General features: G+C 35.7%; 1 protein-coding gene across 1 annotated transcript in view; it reads left to right on the forward strand.

The window, feature by feature from the left end:
• The first annotated feature begins 1,998 nt into the window (after positions 1-1,998).
• LOC150092310 (nose resistant to fluoxetine protein 6-like) overlaps positions 1,999-26,283 on the forward strand; it is a 34,438-nt gene continuing 10,153 nt past the window's right edge. The window contains exons 1-11 of the mRNA XM_090415089.1: positions 1,999-2,238; positions 5,801-6,054; positions 12,270-12,384; positions 15,074-15,161; positions 16,900-16,997; positions 19,876-20,046; positions 21,859-21,952; positions 22,460-22,552; positions 23,212-23,377; positions 23,933-24,012; positions 24,697-24,819. Of these exons, the coding sequence (XP_090271215.1) occupies positions 2,067-2,238; positions 5,801-6,054; positions 12,270-12,384; positions 15,074-15,161; positions 16,900-16,997; positions 19,876-20,046; positions 21,859-21,952; positions 22,460-22,552; positions 23,212-23,377; positions 23,933-24,012; positions 24,697-24,819 (1,454 nt within the window). The 5' untranslated portion in view covers positions 1,999-2,066. The remainder of the gene's footprint in view (positions 2,239-5,800; positions 6,055-12,269; positions 12,385-15,073; positions 15,162-16,899; positions 16,998-19,875; positions 20,047-21,858; positions 21,953-22,459; positions 22,553-23,211; positions 23,378-23,932; positions 24,013-24,696; positions 24,820-26,283) is intronic.

Here is a 26,283-nt window from a genome sequence, read left to right on the forward strand (position 1 = left end):
CGGTAGATGGCGTTAGTGATGAAGGTAGTTGCATTTCGTTGTAGTTAGCGTACCGGAAACTTATATTTTCCGATAAAACATCCACGATAATCCGGAAATTAATTAAAAAGCGCGATATCCTTACCATTCGTTGGTAACACATCAAGAAAAATGACCCAAGTACTGTGTTAAAATCGATCAGAACAGCATTCAAGCCATTGAAAACCTTACAAAGTTTCTTATCTTGTCCTGAAGACAATATTCCTTTTTTATAAATATCCAGGAATATATAAGATTATGTGTTCTTGTGGAAAGGTTAGGTTATATAGGTCAAACTGGGAGAAGTTTTGAAATACGTAAAAAAGAACATATAAACGATGTTGAAAACAACAAAGGGATGGGAAAAAAACGGACTCGCAGATCCATACAGTATATCACAAGGCAAATTGGCAGGCCTCCTCTATGCCGTAATTACGAGAGAATTAATTCGACTGATTGTTCTAGGAGTATTCTAAGATCATTCGTCCAAAAGGCGCATACTAAATAGAAACCAAGGAATGATCGTTCATGACATTAATTAATATTTGTAACATTCTAGAAATCACATACAGAGTTTACATAACAATGTAGACTGCTATGCGTAATGATATCATTCCTGATATCACGTGATATCATTCCTCTCTTTTCAATTTATAGAAATTGCGACCACTGGGAAACGTTTGTTTTTGCTTATGTAAAATAACTTCTTGAAGATGCTGTCGGCCATACGGATAGCGAAACGTTAGCAAACATCTAGTGTTAAAAAAAAATCTAGGAGTTAAAACCTGGTTATTTAAGAATGGGTTTAGAGTTAGATACTTTGGAAATATTTCTTAAGAGGCAAATGTATTTGTTCTTCAAGAAAGCCGCTTTAGAATTTTAATAATCAGTGTTTTGTTCTCGCACTAAGCGAGCGATTAAAATCGTCGACCATCTAGAAACAACGTATTCTTGGTCCTTGATTGAAACTATCTGGTTTGGATTCAGTCCAGGATGCGAATAATCTTTATGAGTATTTTCTCAAAGTGAATTAGGTAGCATCATACTAAGGGTAGAAAAGGGTGTTTCCTCTCAGAAATCGAGACATTTTTATCAGCAAAAAATGAAGCAAATCGGCCAAAAGAATTGGACCAATTAACGGCAGGTATACTGACTCCATAGCTGTAGTTGCTTAATACGAAAAAATCAACCGAATATTTATTCCTCTATCAACACATTAGTACCCCCCAAGGAGGAGTAAACAGTTACATAATTTTAGAAAGTGTTCCTGGAATTTTTTTTTCTAGAAACTGTTCTAGAAAACAATGGAGTGTTATATTGGGTGATGGAAGGAAGATCAATGGCCTATTGTTTATTGCGCAATAAACATACATTTCTTAGTAGTTTCCTCACTGTATCTCTATTACTTCATATAAAATATTCAGAGCATTTCATATCAATTTAAAAGTGAACGCCATTAATTTTTTTTTCATGAATACATAGCCATGCATTTCGATTGGATTCCATCACGTAAATGTTGGCTGCTCTGCCCTAAGCTCTTTTTTTTTATATAATTAACTAAAGTCATTTCGCTGCAGCTAAGCTAGTAGAGTTACATCTCTGTCGACTTTATCTGCTGAAGTGTAGCAGACAGTCTCGTATTGAAATAATGCTTTGAATGGGCCTCCTGTCATGAAACTCTCCAATAGGCAGTAAAGGGAGGTGGCCTTTGTTAGCAACGAACTGGAGACCTTGAATTCTCCGTGGATGTTACGCAAAAAATAAATAAATAAAAAATAATAAAGACGCTGTGGATATAGTCAGAAACGTGTTGTAATCCTATACGCATCATTTGTCGCGTGCCACCCATAGAGTATTAGATATATCTCAGTAGAGAAAGTTTGCGCACCCTAAACTTTAGAGCATCGTTGAAAATGAAAGTGTTTACAGTCTTCATATGTGTATTTGCTTGTGTCCTAACGAATGTTAAAAGTGATGATGTCTTGAACGAAGGAGATCAGGATATTTTGAATAATACAGTGGTTACTAAGGCAGATGATATTATAAAAATGTGGGAGCACAACCACAGGAAAGTAAAAGAATTAGTGGACCGAATACTAAAATTAATAATGCCGACAATCATTGACAGAGGTTCGAGTCTTACGATGTCAGGGAAGTGTATGGGAAGCCTAATAAGGATTTTTGCTGGGCTAAAGAATATGAAACTATGGGCTTTTCGTCGTGAGTAGTTTCTTTATTCTTTCTATCTGTGATTGGATAATAATCTTTGATATCTATGCTGAAAAGGCGTTTTTCATTTTCTGTCCATCTCCGTCAAAATGTTATTTTTTTTTTATTTTATTCTTTAACTCTTTGCACCTTTCTTTAACTTGGTTATATCAGAATACTTTTAAACGTAAATATTTTATTAGAATAAATAGTTTTTTTTTATTATTATTATGATTCCACCCACGAAATATTTATCTATAATACTACGGTTTTTTATACTGCGAGTCGGCTAAAGATGTTTTTCCATTTTTATTGAAATTTATGTATTGTATTCCTACATATTTTAGATGAATTATTTGGCTATTTTAGTTTCTATTCATATTTATTTATTTTTTCAGACATTTAAATTATTTTTTACCTATATATATATATATATATATATATATATATATATATATATATATATATATCCGATTTTTTTAGGATCAGTGCAATTGTAAAATAAGGGATCAGGCAGCACTCTTTTAACAAATAATTAAAACACTTTTATTTACATTAATAATTGATATCAACTTCTAACATGCCAATTAACTCTCTTATGGACACGTTTTATTAGTATTAAACTAATTCTCAATAGTCCATACACAACATATCTCCTAGATTATAAGAGAAAATATACAAAATAATATAATACAGAGACTCTATCACACATTAAGTCAAGAGTCTTTTACTAAAGTCTTTATGGCTTTTCTTTCATCTGGAGTTTTAGGATTCCTTCAGGAGTATCTTGCTACAGCAGTCACGTCGGGATATTAGCGGGCTTTTGGACTGCGATCTGCAGTACTCGAATAGCACATACAAAAGGTTTCAGCATACAGACAAATTCTCTTCTGGATCCTACTTCGGGAACTTCTGCTTCTAATTGCCGATGAATGTCACTTCCACCGACTGGCTCTGGCTCTTTTCGGTAACAGCGCTTTGCCTTTGCTCTCTTGGCACTTGGATCTCGGCTCTCCTCTGTCGACAACTGGACCTGGACTCTCCTCTTTGTAACTAGGACCTGGACTCTCCTCTTTGTAACTAGGGCCTTGCCTCTCCTGGTTCTCTGCCGCCACTGCTCTGGTTAGGACTGTGCTTATTGTCTGCAGCTGGCCTCCTGGAAGCCCTTTATGCTCTGCTCAGTCCCCTTTTATTTTGCGATCTTGGGACCTTGCACTAAGGGTGGTAAACTCCGAAGAATTCGACATGAGTCTTTCATCTTCTTTTAAGTTCGACCCGCTCTTTGTTCTCCTCCGTGCATTCTTTTGATCGTATTTTGACGGGCAGCGGAAACTTGTCTCTAAAACTAGCGGACCTCTTTGATACTTTGCTTGTCCTTTTGGGCCGCGGAAACTTCTCTAAACCTAGCGGCACTTTTAGATACTAACTTTAAGATGCTATGCGCAGAGCTTGTAAGCACTTTCTCTTACACAAAACTGTAAACAACTTTCCTGCGCTCTTACACATAGCTATATACAAAGTTCCGATGGCAAAGCATTGCCTTTGTTTTTGACGTTAAAACAGTAAATACATTCACTTCCCATAGGGTTAACTACATTAATATTTAGGAAAAAATATACATAGAAACAAACAAGGTTATTTACAGTTCTCATGGGACTTGACCTATGTAAAAATCCATATAAAGCGCTTTGATATTTTTAAGCTATAATAGTTTTACAGTTGCATTTGACACTTCATCACCGATATACTCAAAAAACTCACCATTGTTGGATTTTATTCATCCGAGTTCAGTTCGATTTATGTTTTATAATATACAGCGTATAATATAAAATTTATATTCATTGAAGAAAGTCAAATTAAAAATAGTTTTACCTTTTTTATTTAAAGTACATATTTATATTATACTTTTTCAGAACTTGGCTGACTATTATGCTGGGGGGGGGAGGGCATCAAAATCTTTGAGGTGTTGAGGTGGGGCATGATCCAAAAAAACGTTGGGAAACACTGGTATAGACGAAGCCCTTTCTTAGGAAATACCTGGGTTCGATTCTTGTCCATGACGTTAGTTTATTTCTACTAAAAGTGAGCTAACCGGTCTCGTACGGAGATGAGGGGTTTTCTACCACTACTCAGGTTTTTCATTCCTTAAAAAATAAGAAAACCGGTCCTGTGACCCGTTTTGCTTGTTTACTTATGACACCCAGGCTACTCTCATAAATAATTATGGCAAGGAAGGCAAGGGGAAACCACCTTGCTTCATAATCATCTCTCTGGTATAGTAGATATTGCTATCCAAACAGCCATAAGGCTGAAGGAAAAATACGATATGTATGTATATATACACACACCCTCTGTCCAAAAAGATACAACTGGCTCCACCTGTTGTATCTTTCTGTTGTCGAAAACGGCAACATTCATTAGGTTTGTATCAACTGTTTATGACATTTGTTTCATTAGAAGCCGAGTTCTAGTGCCAAGAGTGACTGTGTTTTGACGAACGGTCGGAAAATGAGTATCAAACAGAAAGCTGCGATTGACTTTTGAGTTAAACTTGGTAAAATTTTTACCCAAACGCATCAAATGCTTCAAAAAGCATACGGGAATGAATGTTTATCCCGTACTCAAGTTTGCGAGTGGTTTAAGCGATTTCAAAGTGGTCGTGAGACGCTTGAAGACGACCATAAGACCAGGCTGGTCAAAAACTGGACTGAGCGAAGTTAACATTCAAAAAGTGCGTGAATTCATCAAAGGAAGCCCGAAGTCATTCGCGAGATTGATTGAAGATGAATTGGGGATTCCAAAATCAACTGTGCGCAACATTTTGACCGAGAGTTTGGACCTTCGTAAATTGAATTCGCGATTTGTTCCCCACAAGTTGACCCACGAACAAAAAATGAATCGAATTGAACACTGCAAGGACCTCATTAAAACCGCTTGTAAGGACTCAAACTTCTTTGAAACGATCGTTACTGGTGACGAAACGTGGTGTTTTGGGTATGAGCCCGAAAGAGAGTGCCGACTGGAGACTACCAGAAGAGGGGCATCCGAAAAAAGTCGCTTGGAGAAGTCTAAAGTAAAGACAATGCCCCCGGAGGGCTAACTCCACTCCAGAGTGCTAACCCCACTCAGCACTCCACTCCGGAGTGCTGAGTGGAGACCACCAGAAGGGGAGCATCCGAAAAAAAGTCACATGGAGAAGTCCAAAGTACAGACAATGCTGATTTGTCTCTACGATTCCAAGGGCATTATCCACAAAGAATTCGTTCCGTCTGGCCAAACGGTCAATGGTGAGTTTTATCTAAACGTTTTGAAGCGATTGATAGCGAGAATTCGTCACGTATGGCATGAATATTGTGACGACCGACAGTTCGTCGAAACTCGCTGTCACTCTTGGCACTATAACTCGGCTTCTAATGAAACAAATGTCATAAACAGTTGACACAACACTAATGAAGGTTGTAGATTCTTAGTGTTATCCCTGGTGTTCTTATTACAATGATTATTATTTGACTCATTCGCACGATTTATTTTCTGTATATTTCTGCTAATATTTTTATTATGTTTTAAACCGTAGTTGTGGATGCATCAGGAAAGGTTATGGATGGAATACTATCTGGTGCTTTCGCTTCTCTCGGATCTTATGACGAGTGCGTGAACATCATTGCTACGGACGACAGGAAATCTTTCACCAATCAACGAAAGAAAGAATTATTTCGCGGGAAGTACTGTTCGCTCGAGATCAGACCACCACTGCCACCAAAACCTCGATTTTTAGTGTTAAACCATAAAATGAAAATATTTGAAAAGTCTAAAATATTATCTCGAGGAGTAAGTTGACTTAAGTGTTTCAAATTTTTTTTAAAAGTTTTGTTGGTCATATGTGGTAATAATAATTCTTTATTTTTTATTATTATTAAAATGTGTATTTTTGCCTTTCTAGGGTTAAAATCATTGTGAAGAGTAAAGAATTCTGATGTGTAGTATCACGTGATCTCCTACATGGTTAGGAGTCCAAAATTTGTTATCTTGATATTACTGAAGTCCGTGGTTAGCCGATTGGCTATGAGCTTCGTAACCATATGCCTTGAAAGAAGTGTCCTAGGTTCGATTCCCGTCGCCAATGTGAGAAGCTTAAGTATCTTTCTTAGCCACAGCCAATTAGCCAGTCTTGGGTGTGGACAGTAAGGTTTTTCTCCTCTGTTTATCTGGGCTTTTTAATCCCGGGAGGCATAGGGCTAACCACCTTATCCTCCGGACGGATACGGCTTAGAAGAGATAAGGATAGGTTCTATTAGAACCCTTAGGCGTTGGTAATATGTAACATTTAAGTGCGAAGCAAAGTCTAGAAAAATGTTAATAGTTTTATTTAAATAAATGTAGAAAAATGACATTAGCTGCCGAAAACTGCCTTAGGGAAAATACCAGCAGAATATTTAGTATTATAGGCTGATTGTCTGCACTAACATCCATGTTAATTTTGGTAAACGCATTATAATAAAATTAAAAGATAGAATACCCTTTATGTCATGCAACTGTATGACATAAACGGCATCCCAACCTCAGGATCAATGCAAAAGCGTCAGTTATTCAGTTATGCTTGTGACATCGAAGTAGAATAATGAAGTAGACTTCGTTAATAACATAGGCGATAAATTATACAACAAGAAATAATGTGTTAAAAGAGTCTTAAAAAGAAAGTTCTAAATTCACAGTTTATAGATGTAAGAAATAAGTGGTTTGGTGGGGGGGGGGGGTAGTCGTGTAACTAGAGCTTTTGCTGCCCCTCTCAATACACACCAAAAATACCACAAAAAGTCAAAACGAAGTATAGGGAAATAAATTAAAACACTGTTTATTTTTGAAGTAAAACTTTAATTTCGACATTCTAAAATGTTATTTTTCTTGCTTTTCTGTTAGCAAAATCGTCGATGACATTGTAGAAGTCTATTTCATAGTAATGTAGCTAATTCTTAATCAATTTGATTTAGAAACACTCCTCTCACAACTAGCAACACAGGACGCAGAAAGCCTTAACGATTTCCACTAAATCCAACAGGCTTCATACTAGCAATAATAGAATGTTCATTACGTCAAAATGCAACCGCATGACATAAACGGCATTCCAACCTCAGGGTCAATGCAAGAGCGTCAGTTATGCTTGTGACATCGAGTTGCAACCGACGAGTCAGAGGAGGCCTTCGTAAAACTGTTTGAAAGCCGTGGGAGGATTAATTGCTGAATAGAAAGAAAAGTAACAACGTTGCTCGAAGCAATTCGGGGAATTGCTTCGAGCAACGTTGTATATATATATATATATATACAACGTTGCTCGTTGCTCGTGCTATATATACATGTATATATGTATAGCACGACCTGGTAGAGGTCGCAAACCAATCAGTTCACAGCAAATGATGAAGTTGCTACTGCCGTTGAGGAGCAGGCCATGAATAACAGTGGTGGTTTCTGCAGTGTGCCTGCTGTATCAAGACACATAGATGTGTTTTATACAACTGTCTGGAAAATTCTACAGAAGATTCTGCATTTCTACCCATTGAAGATAACATTGATTCTGAGCTTGCACCCGCAGGACTTTAAAAGTTAACTGATATTCGCTTTAACATTCCTTGCTCTAGTAGAGTTGGACGTTAGGTGAACGTGGATGATTTTGTGGGAAGTTGGGGTTCACTTTCACCTGAACGAAGCTGTGAATGCCCACAATTTCTGGGTATGGACACGCAGAACCGTATGCAATCCAACAATTTCTTTTTCATAACCTAAAGTTACTGTCTGGTGGGGGTTTACGGCTTCGTTTGTAATGGGATCGTTCTTCTTTGAAGACATTCACGGATCTTGAGACCCGCTGGTATGATAAACAATTTTGTTGTGAGACAGCTACAGCAGCGCCTCCCATGGATTCAGTCATTTTCATGCAGGACGTCCACACAATGGTCTATCCGTACAGGAAGTTCGATGAGAACATTTCATGGAAGCCAAAGTGATCAAACGTTCGTTTCCCACTGCATGGATGCCTCGTTCAACTGGTCTGAGTTCCTGTGACTTCTGGCTCTGGGGATTCTCAAAGACTGGGTTTATCGAGATAATCCTGATAACTTGGCAGCGCTGATAGAAAATATAATGCAGCATGTCTCGACCAGCTGCATTCTACTGTTAACATACTATGCTAACGATGCAACACATTGAATAGGTTGGATAAAACTTGCATCCATGATATTAGATAGACGCTATCCAAGCAGGGCTAATTTTACAGGCGATTTATGAATGTTCGTTCTGGAGAATAAGCGCTTAGCAACTGGAGGAATACCATTTGATCCAGAGGACTTATTACAATAGGTCATAGTAATTTTTTGATCTTTCTGGCTAAAGATAACAAGAGGCATATTGAAGATTGTTTATGGAAATTCTAAGGAACCGATTTGTCTCTACTATAAATAAGATCAGGGGAGAGAGAGAGAGAGAGAGAGAGAGAGAGAAAGAAGAAGAAGAAGAAGAAGAAATCACACGCTACGGAAAAGAGGCATATGAATCCCCGAAGGGCATCAGAAATCATTTTCTTTTCCATAACTATCTCTTCAATTTCTTGTGTCCAGCATGGAGTTCTGATTTTTCTATCCTTGCAAACAACTTCAATATGTGCCTCCCTAACTGATTTAATGTTATTGCGCGTGTTCCTTTCGATCCTCTTTTCTTACAGAAGCGTCACGCATGATGTATTATCGAAATTGGTGAGGTATTCTTATGAGCAGTCGAGTTTCCGTGTTACTAACCAATATCGGGTAAAGGTGGCTCTTAGTGGTGGCGGTGTAATCGTTGATTTGGTAAGATCTATGTAAAAGTGGTTTCTTTATATGGAGTTTTGTTAATTCTAAGGTATAGAAAGTTTTTTTTACCTTGGGTGTACTATACGTTAAAGATGCCCTGCAATTTTATAAACTTGGGTTTTAATCGTTTTTTCCCAAGTAAGCAAACAAGCAAGTAAGCCAAGTTGCGCCTAAAGTATTTTCAGGTCTGAGGCAACTCGTGGTAAAGTTGGCATAAGATCAAAAAAAAAAACTTTCTACATCTTTCTCTCATCCTGAGATTTTTATTTAATATGGTCAAAACACCTTGTTTCAACTCGTATAGGTAAATATAAGTTCTGCATTACTTCAACCTTGGTATCCATCTCAGGGTCTGGCTCCCACTGAATAGACTTCAATAAAGGTCGAAACCGGTCTTGGTAGTGGCCCTTACCTTAATGCAGCATCACACTTGTCCACATGGAGATGTGCTTTGCATTATCGGAGATACTAAGGCAAGTGATCAGAGCTTACTCCACCTTTATCACAAATTGCCTCAGACATGAAGATACTTCAGCCGCAAACTTTGTTTGCTTACACCTGGATGAAGAATTAAACTAAATGGATAATTTAGAGTTTAACAAAGTGGAAAAAACTTTCATGTTTGTAAAAGAGTAATAAAATTTATAGGGTAGAGGCACGTAGGGAGGATAAGAACTGCTTGTGAACACAATTTCCACACAGACCGTGCTCGTCAAAGCATAGCCTCGACAGTACACCTTCAAGCTGCTCTATACTCATACTTCCTCCAGGCACGACTTGGCGGAGTAAGGAGCAGTATTATTCATCGTTGATCAGTAAATCCCGTAAGTGTTACTAGCAGGTTCTGTTCATTCACTGTTTGGCTGTGTGCCAGCGGAAACCGCTTTACTGCTGTACCCTCCAATGGAGGAGCTGCTACTCCCTAGTTCAATAATAGTGTCAGGTTTGTAATTAGGAACTATGCAACGGGATTATCTAATCTTAGCGAGACAACACTAATCAAATATACTACAGATTAACACCTTTTGTGCGTGGGATTCACAACAAATGTACAAGAAATATATCAGTGGGTTAGTTTCATTGTCTATCCTTGAAAAAGGATGTTACGTTGAATGAATGGAATAAAGTAGTTTCCCTTTTAATTCTAAAACTTTAACTGTTATGGGAAGAATACTAAGTAATTAACAAAGGATGCAGTGACACATACAGCTACGACTGAGAAAGACTACACCCTCTGTCCAAAAAAGATACCGAACTTTTCGAAAATAGAAGAAACTAGTGGCGCCATCTGTTGTATCTTTTTGTTGTCGAAAGCGGCAACCTTCATTAGTGTTGTGTCAACTGTTTAAGACATTCGTTCATCAGAAGCCGAGTTATAGTTCCAAGAATGTCTGTGTTTTGACGAACGGCCGGTCGTCACGATATTGATGCTGTACGCGAAGAATTCTCGCTATCAATCGCTTCAAAACTTCGAGGTAAAACTCAGCATTGACCATTTGGCCAGGTGGAACGAATTCTTTGTGGATAATGCCCTTGGAATCGTAGAAACAAATGAGCATTGTCTTTACTTTTGACTTCTCCAAGCGACTTTTTTTTCGGATGCCTCTCTTCTGGTGGTCTCCACTCAACACTCTGGAGCTTTGTTTCTGGCTCATACTCAAAATATAACGTTTCGTCACCAGTAATGATCGTTTCGAGGAAGTTTGAGTCCTTAAGAGCGGTTTTAATGTGGTCCTTGCAGTGTTCAATTCGATACATTTTTTAGTCGTCGGTCAACTTGTGGGGAACAAATCGCGAATTCAATTTACGAAGGCCCAAAATCTCGGTCAAAAGTTGTGCACAGCTGATTTTGGAATCCCCAATTCATCTTCAATGAATCTATCGGATGATTTCGTGTTTTCTTTGAAGATATCACGCAGCTTTTGGATGATGACTTCGCTCAATCTAGTTTTTGGACTGCGGGGCTTTTCATCGTCCTCAAGCGTCTCAGGACCATTTTGAAATCGCTTAAACCACTCGTAAACTTGAGTACAGGATAAGCATTCATCACCGTATGCTTTTTGAAGCATTTGATGCGTTTCGGTAAAACGTTGACCAAGTTTAACACAAAAGCCAATCGCAGCTTTCTGTTTGAAACTCATTTTCCGACCGTTCGCCAAAACACACTGTCACTCTTGACACTATAACTCAGCTTCCAATGAAACAAATGCCATAAACAGTTGATACAACACTAATGAAGGTTGCCGCTTTCGACAACTAAAAGACACAACAGGTGGCGCCACTAGTTTCTACCATTTTCGAAAAGTTCGGTTTCTTTTTGGACAGATGATGTGTACATGCGCAGACCTATCTATATGCATAATAGTACAGAGTCATTTCTATAAGGATCTCTTTTTATAGAGTTCAATTGTTTGATGCACATTAGCAATATGGTTTAGTTAGCCATTCTAGTCACCCATGACCAGATTATCTTTCGTAATATCCATAACCGTCTGCCTAAATATATATACTTTTGTGTGTAAACTGCCGTGTTTTCCTCGTCGGTTATCCTAGTTGTGAAAGAAACACAGAATTTACGAGAAGTTCTGTACGTCCTTGACGGATTTCAAATGCTGTCATTAGTAGGAAAACTTTGTCGAAATCGACTAATCATTGGAAGCTGTGATGAGAGTCAGCTGCCTTCGATGAATCAGAATCAATCCACTCAGTATGGATTCAGCGAGTACTCACCCTACTAGGATTTACGAAGGCCCAGGGGATTCAGTCTCAACAGGAACTCTTCATGTTATCTCAATTCGCTAACATAATTGCCTTCATCTTTCACAATAGTTTTCCTGATATCCTCTCCTTCATTACACAAAAACTTTCTAAATTTTCCTGATCCGCGTATGGTCAATTTCTGCCAATGGTGGAATTTTTTTAGTTACAGTACAGCAAGTATTGAAATACACAATCATCAGTGACTACTTTTTAAAATATGTGCTTTTTTAGATGTCATACAAATACTCGTATTAGTGCAGAAGTAAAGGCGCTAAGAATTTTAATTTTCCTTACACAAGAATTTGAACATATTTATGTATTGATGGGTTGAATCCTCTAACTCTGAACCCTTGAGTCATGGATAGTTTCATATATTCGAAATGTTGAAATGCCTTTAGTTATTTCAATGTTGAATAGATCTACTCATATAAATATCCTTTTCAGTTGTCTAGCAGACTAACGGAATATGCTCAACTCTTTTACTTCGTAAGCTTTCGCATTGGTGTGTGTGTGCCATCCACGTGTGATCAGGAAGATGTACTTAGCATTGTCAAAGCAGGTAAGATGCAGTACTTTTCAACATGTAATGTTATTTCAATATATGCTTTATTTTACGTGCAGATTGTTTTATATTATGACTGTTGAGTACTATTATCCGATCGAATTCCTGATAACTTCTAAAAGTTATTAGGACGAAGGTGATTTTCATTATCTGGTGAGATCCTGCCTAATAGAAATCCGAAGCGGATTAAAAAAGTCTCAGGTATGATCTGTTGAGAAAGATTTTTAGATGTTCTAAACTTTATCACACCGGAAGTAGTAATACAGTTATGCAATAGGTTTCACAACCTGTCGTTAGTGGAATTAACATAAATAAAAAATAAATAGAGCGATAAAACGATGAATATTTGTTCTGTGTGCTTTCTGATGTGTATTTTATGGCAGTGGATGTTTTGGGTTTGAGTTATCTGAGAGCTAAAGAGAATCTTCATAAAGAATAAACTCTTGCAAAATGCTGCTCGCGCGCGCACACACACACACATACATGCACATTGTTTTTATCATTAAACTCTTATTTGGAAGTTGTTATTTTGTATTATAATCTGTCATGTAATCAAATAGTTCTGCAATAATAAAATAGTTTAATTTTATATGCTTAAAATGTTCATAGCACTATACTAAAAGTTAAAGTTGAATAAACCTTTCTTAATAGAATGTATTCTACTAATTGTCGTTGTTTTCGACATATAAAATTTTAAAGCATATAAACTTAGTATTAAATATAATAATTTCTGTCTAGGTTTTTTTTTATTATTAGAAATGGCCCCCATCAGTAGACGTGATATGTATATCCATCCGCCATTTTGATGACCTCAGTTAGAGACAATAATAGCAATAATTATAATAATACCTAAAACAGTGTTGTTCAGATATTCCATAAACACGTTTTTAAATAAATTTCATTTCGTTCCCATTTATTGTTATTATCTGAGCTAATAGCTACTATTGGTCACCAGATAGTTATACTATTTATTTCTTGCACTGACTGTTTGATATATTTCTCACAAGATGGCGCCACGAGGGCTTCCTAATTTTTAAATATTTTTTACAGAGAAAAGGGACTACAGACTAGGAACATGGCGAGGGTTTATTCATTGCCCTGGTGAATATTTAGAATTTTAAACATACATAAAATAAATAAAAAAAGCATATAATTGTTACAGGTATTAAAATAATTTTGAGCCAAACAGGAAGCGGGATATCAAGTATATATAGAGAAATGCATACAAAAAGAAACCGAACTTTTCAAAAATAGAAGAAACTAGTGGCGCCATCTGTTGTATCTTCCCCTCGAGCAAAATGGTAATATATATTATTATAATATTTATTGTATTTATATTCAATACACAGCGAATATTGCAAAAATCAAATGCAAATATTAAATTTTTAGCATCTTACATATACATGGCACATTATCTCATATTTTTATTTATATAGATAGATTGTTATTGTGCATTTGCAGTACAAGCACATGAAACGTAAAACGATTAGTAATAAAGAAAGAATTAAAAACATAAAAGAAGTTTAATAATTTAATGTGATGGATGAGTTTCAATACTGCTACACCAATATCAGGTGAAATATTTAAACTGCAATTCTTAGATTTCTGCCTTGAAATGAAACTTATATGAATAAGCATATAAGTACTAATATTCATCAATTGTTTTCATTATTTTACGGCCCACCTCAACAAAACCTACTGTACCCCAAGGGGGCCATGGCCCACAGTTTGGGAAACGTTGATTTAAGCGATTTCAAAGTGGTTGTGAGACGCTTGAGGACGACGAAAAGCAGGGCCGTGCAAAAATCTGGACTGAGCGAAGTGAACATCCAAAAAAGTGCGTGATTTCATCAAATTACCCCGAAATCGTTCACGAGATTAATTGAAGATGAATTTGGATCCCGAAATCAATTGTGCCCAACATTTCGACCGAATATTTGCATGAATATCGTGATGCAGGCAGCCGGTCACTTTTGTACGATAATGCACCATCTCATCGTTCGAACATTGTGAGACAGTTTTTGAGAAAAAAACAAATTTTTGTTTTGGATCACTTGTATATTCACCTGATTTAGCACCCTGTGACCTCTTTCTCTTTCCCGGACTTCATTTGCCGATGAAAGGAAAGCGATACGACACCATTCAGAACGTTCAAGCGACAGCAACCACGACCCTCAACAGTATCCCAAAAGCCGATATAAAAAACTCATTTAAAGAATTAATTGACCGTGCCAAACGCTGTATCGAAGCTGAGGGAGAGTATATTGATTGAAATAAATGATTGGAATAATTATAATTGGCTTGTTTTATTTTCTATCAAAAGTTCAGTTTATTTTTAGACAGCGAGTGTATGTTTCTTATTCAATCCGAGTTCCATTATCGATTTTTCCAACTCGATTATTAGTTACAGGATTATCGACTGACTGGGAAAATGGAGGATGAAAGAAATGCCCTGCAAAACATTTGTAGAATACGTTTTTCTATTTTCCAGCTCAAGAAAGATCTGGAAAAATCTCTACCTTTTAACAGAAGGGATGTTATTATGGGCTAAAGAGTGCCTGCGTAAAATTATATGCAAGTAGAATTCTTGGTGTGTCTACTCTCTAAAAACGATAGTGTTGATGTACACACAATACGCTATGATGAGTCAATTTTATTTCAATCTGAAATTTTTTGCTTTACTTAGTTACCAGTGAATTCGAGCTCAATATAACGGTTCCCAGATGTGAAATGAAGGATGAGATGGTAGTCAACTATGAACAGATAGCGATATTGTAAGTTGTTTTACTCTTTACTTGATGATGTTGCTTTTAAACCTTAAGTTAACCCGATTAAATCTTAGAAAATGAAATGTTTCTCTAATTAAAAAATTATATATAAGTTATATAGGTTAGCTTGTATTTGTTATACTCATACTATTTCATTCTTCCTTTTATTTATCTCTTTTTTGGTATTGCTCTCATTTTATTTATTTATAAATGCATATTCAACATGATCAAGCATGATGCCAGTTCATTTATTATAATAACTTCCATTACATCGAATAATATTAAATAATATTCATAAGAAAGGAAGGAGGTGGAGATTGCAAAGGAGCAATTTGGCTTCATGCCAGGTGGATCGACGACAAATGCTATCTTTGGGTTACGACAGATGACGGAAAAGTTTCGAGAGTAAACAACGGGAGCTACACCTGGTTTTTATTGATCTGGAGAAAGCGTATGATAGAGTTCCAAGGCAAGAAGTCTAGAGGTGTTTGAGGGAGAAGAAGGTATTGGAGAAATATGCCAGGTTGGTGCAGGAGATGTATAGAAATGTGAATTGAAGAGTTCGAACCTGCCTGGGAGAGACAAAGTTTTCCAGTGACAGTTGGCTTGCATCAAGGGTCAGCATTAAGTCCATTCCTGTTTATTATTGTGATGGAGGTGGTGACGGAGGAGGTGAACGAAGACACACCTTGGACTATGTTGTATGCAGACGACATCGCGCTGTGTGCAGAATCAAGAGAAGTGGCAGCTAAACTGGAAAGTTGGAGGGAAATACTGGAAGAGAGAGGTATGAGACTGAGCAGAGGTAAGACAGAGTATATGTGTTGCAAAATGGATGGCAGACAGGAGACAGATCTAGAGATGGAAGGAAATGTCATCAGGGTCAGTGACTTTAGATACTTAGGTTCAACAATGAAAGAGGATGGTGAGCCTGAGAAGGAAGTGGGATGTAGGATACAAGCAGGATGGAAGAACTGGAGAGAGATGGCTGGAGTGCTATGCGATAAGAGGGTGCCGATCAATCTAAAAGGCAAAATCTACAGGACATTAGTGAGACCAGCTATGACGTATGCTATGGATACTGTGGCCCAGAGGAAAAATAACATCAGCAGAATGGAGGTAGCGGAGATGAGAATGCTTAGGTGGATGTGCGGTGTGACCAGAAAGGATCATCTGAGAAATGACTATGTAAGAGGAACGGTGAAAGTTACGAACTTAGGAGCGAAGATACAGAAGGCGAGAATGAGATAGTTTGGTCATGTGATGAGGAGTGAGGAAGAGTATGTGGGAAGAAAGGTCATGCAGATGGATGTACAGGGGAGGAGGAAACGCGGACGGCCAAAGAAGAGATGGAGAGAGATGGTGGAGGAGGACTTGAGGATGAAGAACTTGGATGTGAGTACAGCCCAAGACAGGAGGTTGTGGAGGAGACTCACCACAAACAGCGACCCTACTTAAGTGGGAAAAGCTGCGGGAGAAGAAGAATATTAATAAGAAAAGCATGTGCAATGCATAGTGCTTATTATTCACTGATACTGTATTCTTACTTCGTATAAATTATTCAGGAGTCAACGATAGCAATTAATAATAAGAATATCCCTCAATTAAAAAATTACAGTTGACAGTATGCTAATTCTCGACATTTATTTATTTAATTTTTCAAATTAAAGTTACGATGTAGTTATTAGTTGTTATTATCTTGAAATAATCAGATAAAGCAGTGTTTTTAGTTTCTCGTTTTTAGGTCTGTCTTGTCCATATTAGCAGCAATGGTAATATTAGGGACGTGTCTGGATTTATATTTTACTTTCACTTGCTCTGCTTCGGAGAAGAAGATTACAAGTAAGTAGTCGCATCTGTTTTTTTCTGTCATGCATAAGATACGCAGTTTTTCACAGCTCATGTAATTCATGTAAATATTCGTAAAACAGCCTCCTGATGAAGGCACGTTACTTATATGTTCATAGCAAAGTACGAAATCTAACATTGTACGCAACCCCTAGACTTGAAACAGTGTTATTATTATTATTATTATTATTATTATTATTATTATTATTATTATTATTATTATTATTTATGATTACAAAACTTTCAAAGCGATAAGAACACAAATCCCTTTGGTGTTTCAGAACATTGTGATGTTCACATATTAATGTAAAAAAAATTAAAATAAAATAAGAAAATGAAATAAATAAATAAATAAAAATAGAATAAAGAAATAAAGTCTAAAATCAGCACTTTATCATATTAATAAATTAAATTCAGTTTAATTTAATTGGCGTTTTTAAGTTGATTTAATAGGTTTTCGGTCTAGTCTTCATGATGATTGTAAATAGTTATTAGGGTAACGAAGTAATTTTATAACACTTCAATGTAATAAATGGATTTTTTTTTCTTTCTGTTGATCTCGGTTGAGTTGTGATGTCTTAGCTTTCATCCTCGAGGCTTTTTAGTAAGCTTATCTGAGGACGACACCAGTTAGATATCTTTTATTAATTTGATTGCTGTGGAAGTAGGCTGATCTTTGAGAGGTCAAATGAATGATCTGAAAGGTCTGATGAAAATGAAATTGCCGATATATTCTTGGTGTTATTACGTCTGACTTGATGGTTCACATTCATTTTTCCTGTGGTATTCTTTTTGAACTAATTAGGAGACTTTTTTCACTCTGGCAACCTTTCTATGTCTAAGCTTTTGATTTGTATCGGCTTTGAAGTTTGTGACTTCCTCAAGAATATCTTGGCATCTCTGATCCACAAAAATTGGTACTTTTTTTTCTGTTTTTGCTTTTCTTGCTTGGTAGAACATATTCTGGTTGAATAGTGTTAAATATTCGGATAGGAAGATTGGTGTATTGTCTTGAAATGCGTTCAAGTCATTGGCAACTGGTTTTTTCTGTCTGCTGGCTTTAATGAGAGTGTCTCTTGTAGACTTGCTTGTAAGACGAACTATGACTGGTGCGGGTCATGGCAAGGCTTGTTTTGTGCTCCTGTTGGGAATCCGATTTACGATCTGAATGTCGTTATGCGGTGGGGGGGGGTGTCAATTGCAATGCCTAATTTTAAAACTACGTCTCTGAGGTTTTCTGTAGATACAGTTTCAGGAAGACCGTTTATAACAAGATCTTTATATTAAGTTCAGGGGATAATAAATCCCTCATTATTTTAAAGCCGGATACGAAACTCGGAAATCGAAATCTATCAAAATCTAAGAGTTTCATGCCGAAGAACTATTGGCGAGTCAAAGCGTAAGTCAACACCTGGGTAGTACAATACTAGGGCAACTGGTGTCAAAGGTGTAGCAAGCTCCGTCACTCTCCTTAATATTTTCTCATAATGTAAAACGCAGCTCCTAGGAGATGTATTACTGTTTTACATTATGAGGAGAGGTCACTACCCAGACCGGTTTCGACGTTAATTGAGGTCTCATCAGTGAGTAGGTAGACCTGGAATACCAAGGTCTAAGTGAACCGAACTTACATATACCCCTACGAACGAATTGCCAGACCGCTGTACCCATATATTATTATTACTACGATAAAGAGCCAAAAAGCTTTAGCCTCTTGGCTCTTTATCGAAGAACTTTATGTTGTTGCTGATTTAAACGTTCGTATTGTACCTTTAGGGCATTACGTTCTTGACGGAGTTAGTGCGTTAATGTTGAATTTAATATCTTTTACCGTTTGCAAGACTTTTTCATTGCTAAATTATTATGTTTCTCTTAATCCTGATATTCGCTAGATTTTTTTGTTATTTGTTCATTCTGTTTGTCAAAGAGTTCTTGCACAAGATCTACTAAGCTGGCTTTTATAAGTTTTCTATTAGTATATTGAAGGAGTTCAAATTATAGGCACTTCCATTTATCACGTGCTGCATTGGATTTACGTTGCCAGGTTGTTTCTGAAAGGTCGGCACATATAAACTGTAGAATCCTACAGCATTTCTTACAGGTTATATGATTTCCATCGTACGATAACTCCTTCAGGCATTTGATGCACTTCATGACTCACCTTTCTTCCCTTGAGCAACTGTCGTGTGATTGTAAAGATGTCGACGTCCTTTGTTCTTCCCTCGTTGTTGACCAAAGTCCTCTGTTCAGTTTTAAGCAGTGTATGCATACACAGCACCCTGTGTATGCAATAATAATAATAATAATAATAATAATAATAATAATAATAATAATAATAATAATGTCTGCTTAATATTAAATTTTCTAAACAGATAACGTTATAGTTATTATTAATCGTTTCCTGAGCTAGTCGAAGTCTGACAGAGACGAGTAAGTTTTTTCTTCAATCTTTCTCAGAAAAATGGATTGTAGGACTCGCACAATTTCACACAACAATACCAGTGTTAAGATAAGGATCACAAGATTTCGACTGTTGTTTGCCGTACTCTCTTTCTTGTCCCAATTGAAAATCGCCAAGAGCTACGTTCGACCTTTCAGTGAAGATTAACATTAGTGGAGATCGAAGTTCTCTTGCCTCGATTTTGTAATAACTAAAATACCTCATTTCTGGGAATAAAAAAGGCGTTAGTGGTTTATAATTGAAGAGATTACAGGATTGTATCTTATCTATTAGGATAGTGAAGAAGTCCTTGATAAAATCGTTTTTTAAGGTTCATTAAACATTTTAAGGTTCAGATGTTTGAGTGTTTTGTATTAATGTTAGTTTATTTTAAGGTGTACATAATAATAATTATTATTTTCTCCCTTCCAGGTCTTCTACCTCAACTTTTATTGTGCTTCTCCTGTTATACGAATACGAAGAAGCTTTTCGATACTCAAACATCTTCGGACAGCTTACGGATGTTACACGGAATTCGGTTTTTTTCTATGACGTGGATCATACTAGGACATGAATACTTCTATGCCAACTTTAATATTTTCCGTACGTCCGCTAATGTTACGTAATAATTCTTACTGCAAGTAAGTTTAAGATTGAAAGTATGCGTGTGTGTGTTTCCTTAAGTAAAAAAAAGTATATCAGAAAGATGGAACGATTTATGTGTGTTCCTCTGTAAAGTTTTGAACCGAGTAAATTCAACACACAAAAGTTATTCTCAATAGCCTCCCCTAGAAGGAATTATGTTCTTTTTTTAAGTTCTTATCTTGTTCAAGTCTTGTGACTCATTATCAGTTAAAGCTACTGCATTATTTCCTGTGTTAAAATTAATTCCATCCAATATGTTATTGGATATTCCTAATCCAATAACATATGTGGAGCTCAGCGAGTGCAGCTCAAATTCCATTAGCAATTTGAGTTGCACTCGCTGAACCACGTGATAGATTTCGAACAACGTTGAGTGCTATTCTTCACGCAGTCTTTCTAGACTCTTTCTTTCATTTCAGCTGAATTCACAGTTAGTGAATTTTCGATGCAGTTCTATTAAAAAACCTGCGCAGCTCAAAATCGATCATAGAATACACACACGAACGTATATAGAAATACGTAATCATTCTGGGTTAACTCTAATCTTATGCTTGACTTGTACCTAGCGCTTTATTTGTCAGAAAATAGGTGCAGGTACTCATCCTTTGCTAGCAGGAAAAGTCTAAAATTAAAATCCATATGCAGTGGCGGCTCGTAGCTTGAAATCGTGGGGGTGCTGCAACTTTCGAAATATACATACGCATTGTAAGTAGAGTTGATACGTGTTTGGATAAAATATCAAAATTATGGTAAAAAAAATTAAACATGAAAATATATTGTTTATTATCGATAAAATTATACAGTTTGGTATAATTCGAAATTACTTAAAAATAAAATCCATTATCATAACCCCAATAATGTTCTAAAATAAAAACGATAACAAATGTTACGTCTTTAATTGTAATGTCCAAATATTTAAAGAGACGGAGTAAACACGATAAGCACTACGAACACTCTACTACTGGCGCAAACTGCATATAAACAACAGTGGAACTGCGCGACGGACAGTGCCGCATTACGCTAATAGCTCGCATCTCACTATGACGTGCATGTGCTTGCGCGCGTAGCAATATGACACTGTGGTAAACACAGTGCTGCTAGCGCCCTCCTAAGTACTATATTGAAATAAGAATTGGGGTAACACTTTAGATCTCAATATTTCAATACGCGTGTGGGGTGGGGGGAGACGAGTTGTCATAATATTTTCTTCCTTTCTAACATACTAATCCACTCTAGATGCGAGTTGTCGTATTTCAACGTTTTACCGAGTAGTGATTGACAAATATCGCTACTATTTTTTGTGTTTATTTTTTCACTATCCGATTGTTTCACTTTTTTTATTTATGATTAAAGATAATGCATATTCACATGCATAAATTAAAATTAAATAATTTAGTGTGAAAAAAAATAAATTTTTGTTATTAATGCAAATCACGACTCCTAGTTTTAGGAATTTTAATTTTTTTGGGCACTACAGATATGTCATCGTATTGATTATGCTTCCCATGCAAAAAAAAAAATTGAATGAGTGATAAAGTACAATCTCATAAAGTACTATGATACTTTCAAGTATAATTTACTTTCTGTCCAAGTGAAAAAAAAACATGATCAGTTATTTAATAATAAACAGAATATCCAAAAGAAAATATTCGAAATTTTAGACTAAATATATACGAGCAAAAGTCCTTATTAGTTTTGTGTTACTGTTACGTTTGTAATTTTTAATAAGCTAATTACCGTGTACTGAAGAAATGTTTCCATTTCTTTCAGGTAGTCTACAGGCCGTCATAGATTTTGGAAGAGATTTTTCATTTCAAGTCATTATTAATGCTTCGGTTGTTGTGGACACATTCTTCTTTATCAGGTAGTTGATAACAGAGTGCACCTCTATGTTAGTGTGTGGCGCTCGCAAGAGAACTAGAAAGCACATGTCCTTAATCCTTTTTCCTAAGGATTAAGGATAAGAATATAACCTAAAGATTATAAAATATAATCAGGATTTTAGGTCAATATAGGAGTAGCCTTAGTTGCTACTCCTATAATTCTAAGATGCTCAACTCAGAATGGACATATACAATAAATATACACGGACTGTATAGATAGGATTAATCCCCATCTTCACATAAATTAGTTTATAACAGAAATTGTAATGGACCACTGAAATTAATATTACAAAAAAAAAATAAAATAAAAATCTGTTTCGGGCTCAACTGTAAAAAATGGAAGCTACACACGCACACACACACACTCATGCACACACCTTATATGACTTTTTTATTATTTTATTAAGTTTACATTTTCTGAATCGAATTTTAAAATGTAACAGAATTAGATATCTTTCAATAATATCAAATCTCTTTTCAATCCATAGCGGACTTCTTGTGATGTACGTAACGATGAATGCTGTGATGAAGAATCACCGACCATTCAGCATCTGGCTTTTTATTACGCACAGAATCTGGAGGTAAATCATTTTATTTTGAATGCTGTCTAATAAAAATAGACACATCCTTATTGCATTATGTGTACGCAATTTTTTAGATTACCTTTATAAAGACGTTGTATGTCAGAAGAACGGGTTTATTTATTCGACAATAAATATATGATTGAAGAAGAAATCCGTAGTGAGTGTGGAAGACGTATTTGTTTGCATCTGGAGAAATGCCATAACTGAATGGAACAAGCATGCCAAAATGTTTTTTTTTTTTTTCAATGATGCTCCTTATGCCGTTCTTCCTAGACATTGGTTCTCTATCAATCACTCCAGGAGTTGAACACGGTATCATGAATCGTGTGTGTGTGTGACAGTGGGACTTTCAGTAATGAGTGTTTGGACTCCATAAAGGTCTGATGATGATCACAATAGTTGAGATTGTTATATAAAATGAAAGAAAAACGTAAGAAAATATGAAGATTAGGAAAATATTATGTCTTTGACGCCTGCCATCGACATATTTCAAACTATTACAATGAATTTAGTATAAGAATAGTGATATTAAACTGTTGATTACTGAGATCAGCCTAACAAATAAATACAATAAAGAATTTATTTATTTGGACTACAATAAATGGTTACTGAGACTAATGAAATCTTTATTTCGTATGTTTTTTTAAATGTCTTAGGTTACTTCCTGTTCAGATGGTGTTTGTGGGCCTTACTATGCTTCTTCCTTGGATGGGATCAGGACCCATGTTTCATGAAACCATTGATCATACTGTAGAGTCGTGCCGTGCGAGCTGGTGGACAAACCTACTATTTATAAATAACCTCTACAGAATCGGAGTAGGGGTAATGGACTTTTTTTTAAATATTTTATGCGATTATTCAAATTAATCGTGACATTAACGTTTGTTTGAACAAAAATATAATAATTAGTAATAAGAAATAATTAATGATGTGTTAATGTATTTTTTAAAATCTGACACATTTGAGCTTAGTTATTTATACGTTTGTTTTATACGGATAACGACAACGTATATTATGGAGTCCAAAATCACTCCAACGCAATTCAGATGACTTGTGAGGATTATGAATTCATAAATTATGAGGAAAAAAAACAGGATTAGTAGAAAATAACACTCTAACAGATGTCAGCGAAGACGTTGAGAGATGTGAATTTGATATTAACAAAGAATATCAACCTCTTCGAGGCTATTTAATGTTAAGAAGTGAAAAAAAAACGAAGAATATTTTGGTCCATTTAAAAAATGAGTAAATAAATTTCAAAATAATTTGAAGGAATTTTGAAATTTTCTAAATGATTGCTTTTTCTTCATATAAGTCATGCTTTATTTTTAAACAGAAGAGAAACAAATTCATTGAACTTATTTATTTATTTTTCAGTGTGTCAGCCATGCTTGGTACCTTGCCGTAGACTTCCAATTATACTTAGTGTCCTTGCTAGTCCTTCTTCCTATAATGAAGTAAGCTGTATTAATGTTTGAATATTTTTTTCCTTAATGAAATCACCCCATATTGCGTAATAAACAGAATTTTAATTCTGAAGGATTTTTGTCCGCCAAATGTTTTGTAGAAAAAACAGGTTATATTAAAATACATGGTGCATTGCAATTACCTGAATTAGTTCATTTTCTATCTAATGTTATTTTGCGCATTATCTCAATTATGTGATTTTCATTGGTGCGCCATCTATCGTCTAGAATCAGAAATGAAGGTTATTTTGAAAATTATTATGAATCTAATAGATTCATAATAATTTATTAATTAATAATAGATTATTAAATTAATAATCTATTATGATAATATGGATTATTAAATTAATAATCTATTATGATAATAGATTATCAATTTCTAAGAAAATTTAATCGAAATAGCTAAGGCTTTTTACATCAATTATAACTGCTTTCTACAGATTTTAAGATTTTCCCCGCTAGAGTTCGTTACAAGCTTTCGCATGAAATGTACTTCAACTGAGAATTTAAAAATAATATTATTTCGGTTTCATAAAAATAAAATATGGTTTTCTATTTATTTGGGATTACTATTAAATAATAAATAAAAGTAATTATAATTACTGGAAGAGTACTGTTAAAATTAATCTGTAATTAAAATTGCTGTTACAATTAAAATAACTGTTTTATACGCAGGTCGTATGCTTTAGGAATGTCAATAAATTTCTTACTGATTGTTCTTTCCATTGTGTCTATTGGTCTACACACGTACTATGGGAAATATCCTCCAACTATGTTGTTCTCACTTCCGGATCCAGAGTAAGTAGAACAGTTTGTTCTTTACAATTTTCCAAGTATTCTTGTATCAGTAACGTAACGCTATAGCTGATTTTAAAATGATTAATTACTATAGCGACATTCTTGACGTAATCATATTAGTATGATTACGTCATTCTTTCTACCATTTCGTTTGGTAGAGGAAAATTCGAATTTATTGACGCTCGCTTGTAATTTGAACTTAAGAGCACGTGGATATTAGCAATGCGATAAAAACAAAACACGTTTCTTTGTAATGTTGGTCTAAGACAGTTTATTTCCTCATTATCACGAGTCTAAAGGTTTTGGTAGCGAGTTTGAATTCCGCTTCATTAGTAACCACCAGATGTCACTAATTCGTTCTTAATCTACAGTATTTGAATCACGTTGCAGTGCATGACGTAAAGGAACTAGTCGAACTCGTTTGCCATCTGCAGTGGTGAAGCAAGGAATTTTTCTTTTTTAAGTGAACATTGTCAATAAGTAATCCGATATAGCAAGATTGGAAGGACTATTTATTATTTATTTATTTATCTTAAAGTTGACATTATATGTTCAATTCTTTGCTCATTCTCCACTCAGTACTGGTAGATGATAGCTCAGATATTAAGAATTGAAAGACGTTTTTTCTTTCTTTCTATGGTCTTGAACAGGAAACAGTAGTCGAAACAGCTATTTAAGTGAATTAAAAAATAAACGACAAGGATAAGGGCAAAGTTTATGACATTAAGTAATGTAAGACAAGGTAAATCTTGCTCAAGGTTGGTTATTTCGCAAACTGTTGATCCCTTTCCAAACTCTTTATGTTTTAACGCCCAAACTGCCCTACTTGTTTGATTATCATTTTAATTATATTGCCAAATCGTCCTTCTGTCTATTTTCTTCCATAATTATACCTGACATCGTTTTCTCCTTAATGTATTACGCTCAATGGTTTCATAGTTATAATTAATCACATTCGTCCATCAGAACAGGCAAACTACCCCCGTGAATAGATTACTTGCCCTTAGAGGATGCAGCAGAGGAATGGCAAGCCGGTTGCATTAATTCGACGTAAATCCCTCATTAGGGGACTCAACCCGTCCTTAAGGACGGATGAGAAGGGAAAGAAGGAATTTAAAGGAATTATCATAGTTTTGTAATAGCTGAAACGAAATACGCAGCGTCATGCTGTTGTTCCAAGCTCTTCTTGACATTTGATGACGTCACACACCAAGACGATTTTCTTAATCGTCGCCTTAAAGGAAACGAAATATGAAGGATCAAAATTTGTGTCTTTTTTCCTGGTGAATTAATGCTTAGGAAAAATTAAAAGCATGGCTTCTCTAAGAGGGAAACTGGTTTTTATATGACAATGTTACATGCGAATGGTGCACCTGAGTAGAAACTTGGCCACTCTAGCGAAAACCCATCTCTTTTATCCTTTCAAAAATATCACGTGATCGTAATTTAGATCATATTCTCTTT

Source organism: Typopeltis vanoorti, chromosome 26 (assembly GCF_054136105.1).
Source record: "Typopeltis vanoorti isolate ZY-2024b chromosome 26, IOZ_Tvanoo_1.0, whole genome shotgun sequence".
In the NCBI taxonomy this organism is placed as follows: Eukaryota; Metazoa; Arthropoda; class Arachnida; order Uropygi; family Thelyphonidae; genus Typopeltis; species Typopeltis vanoorti.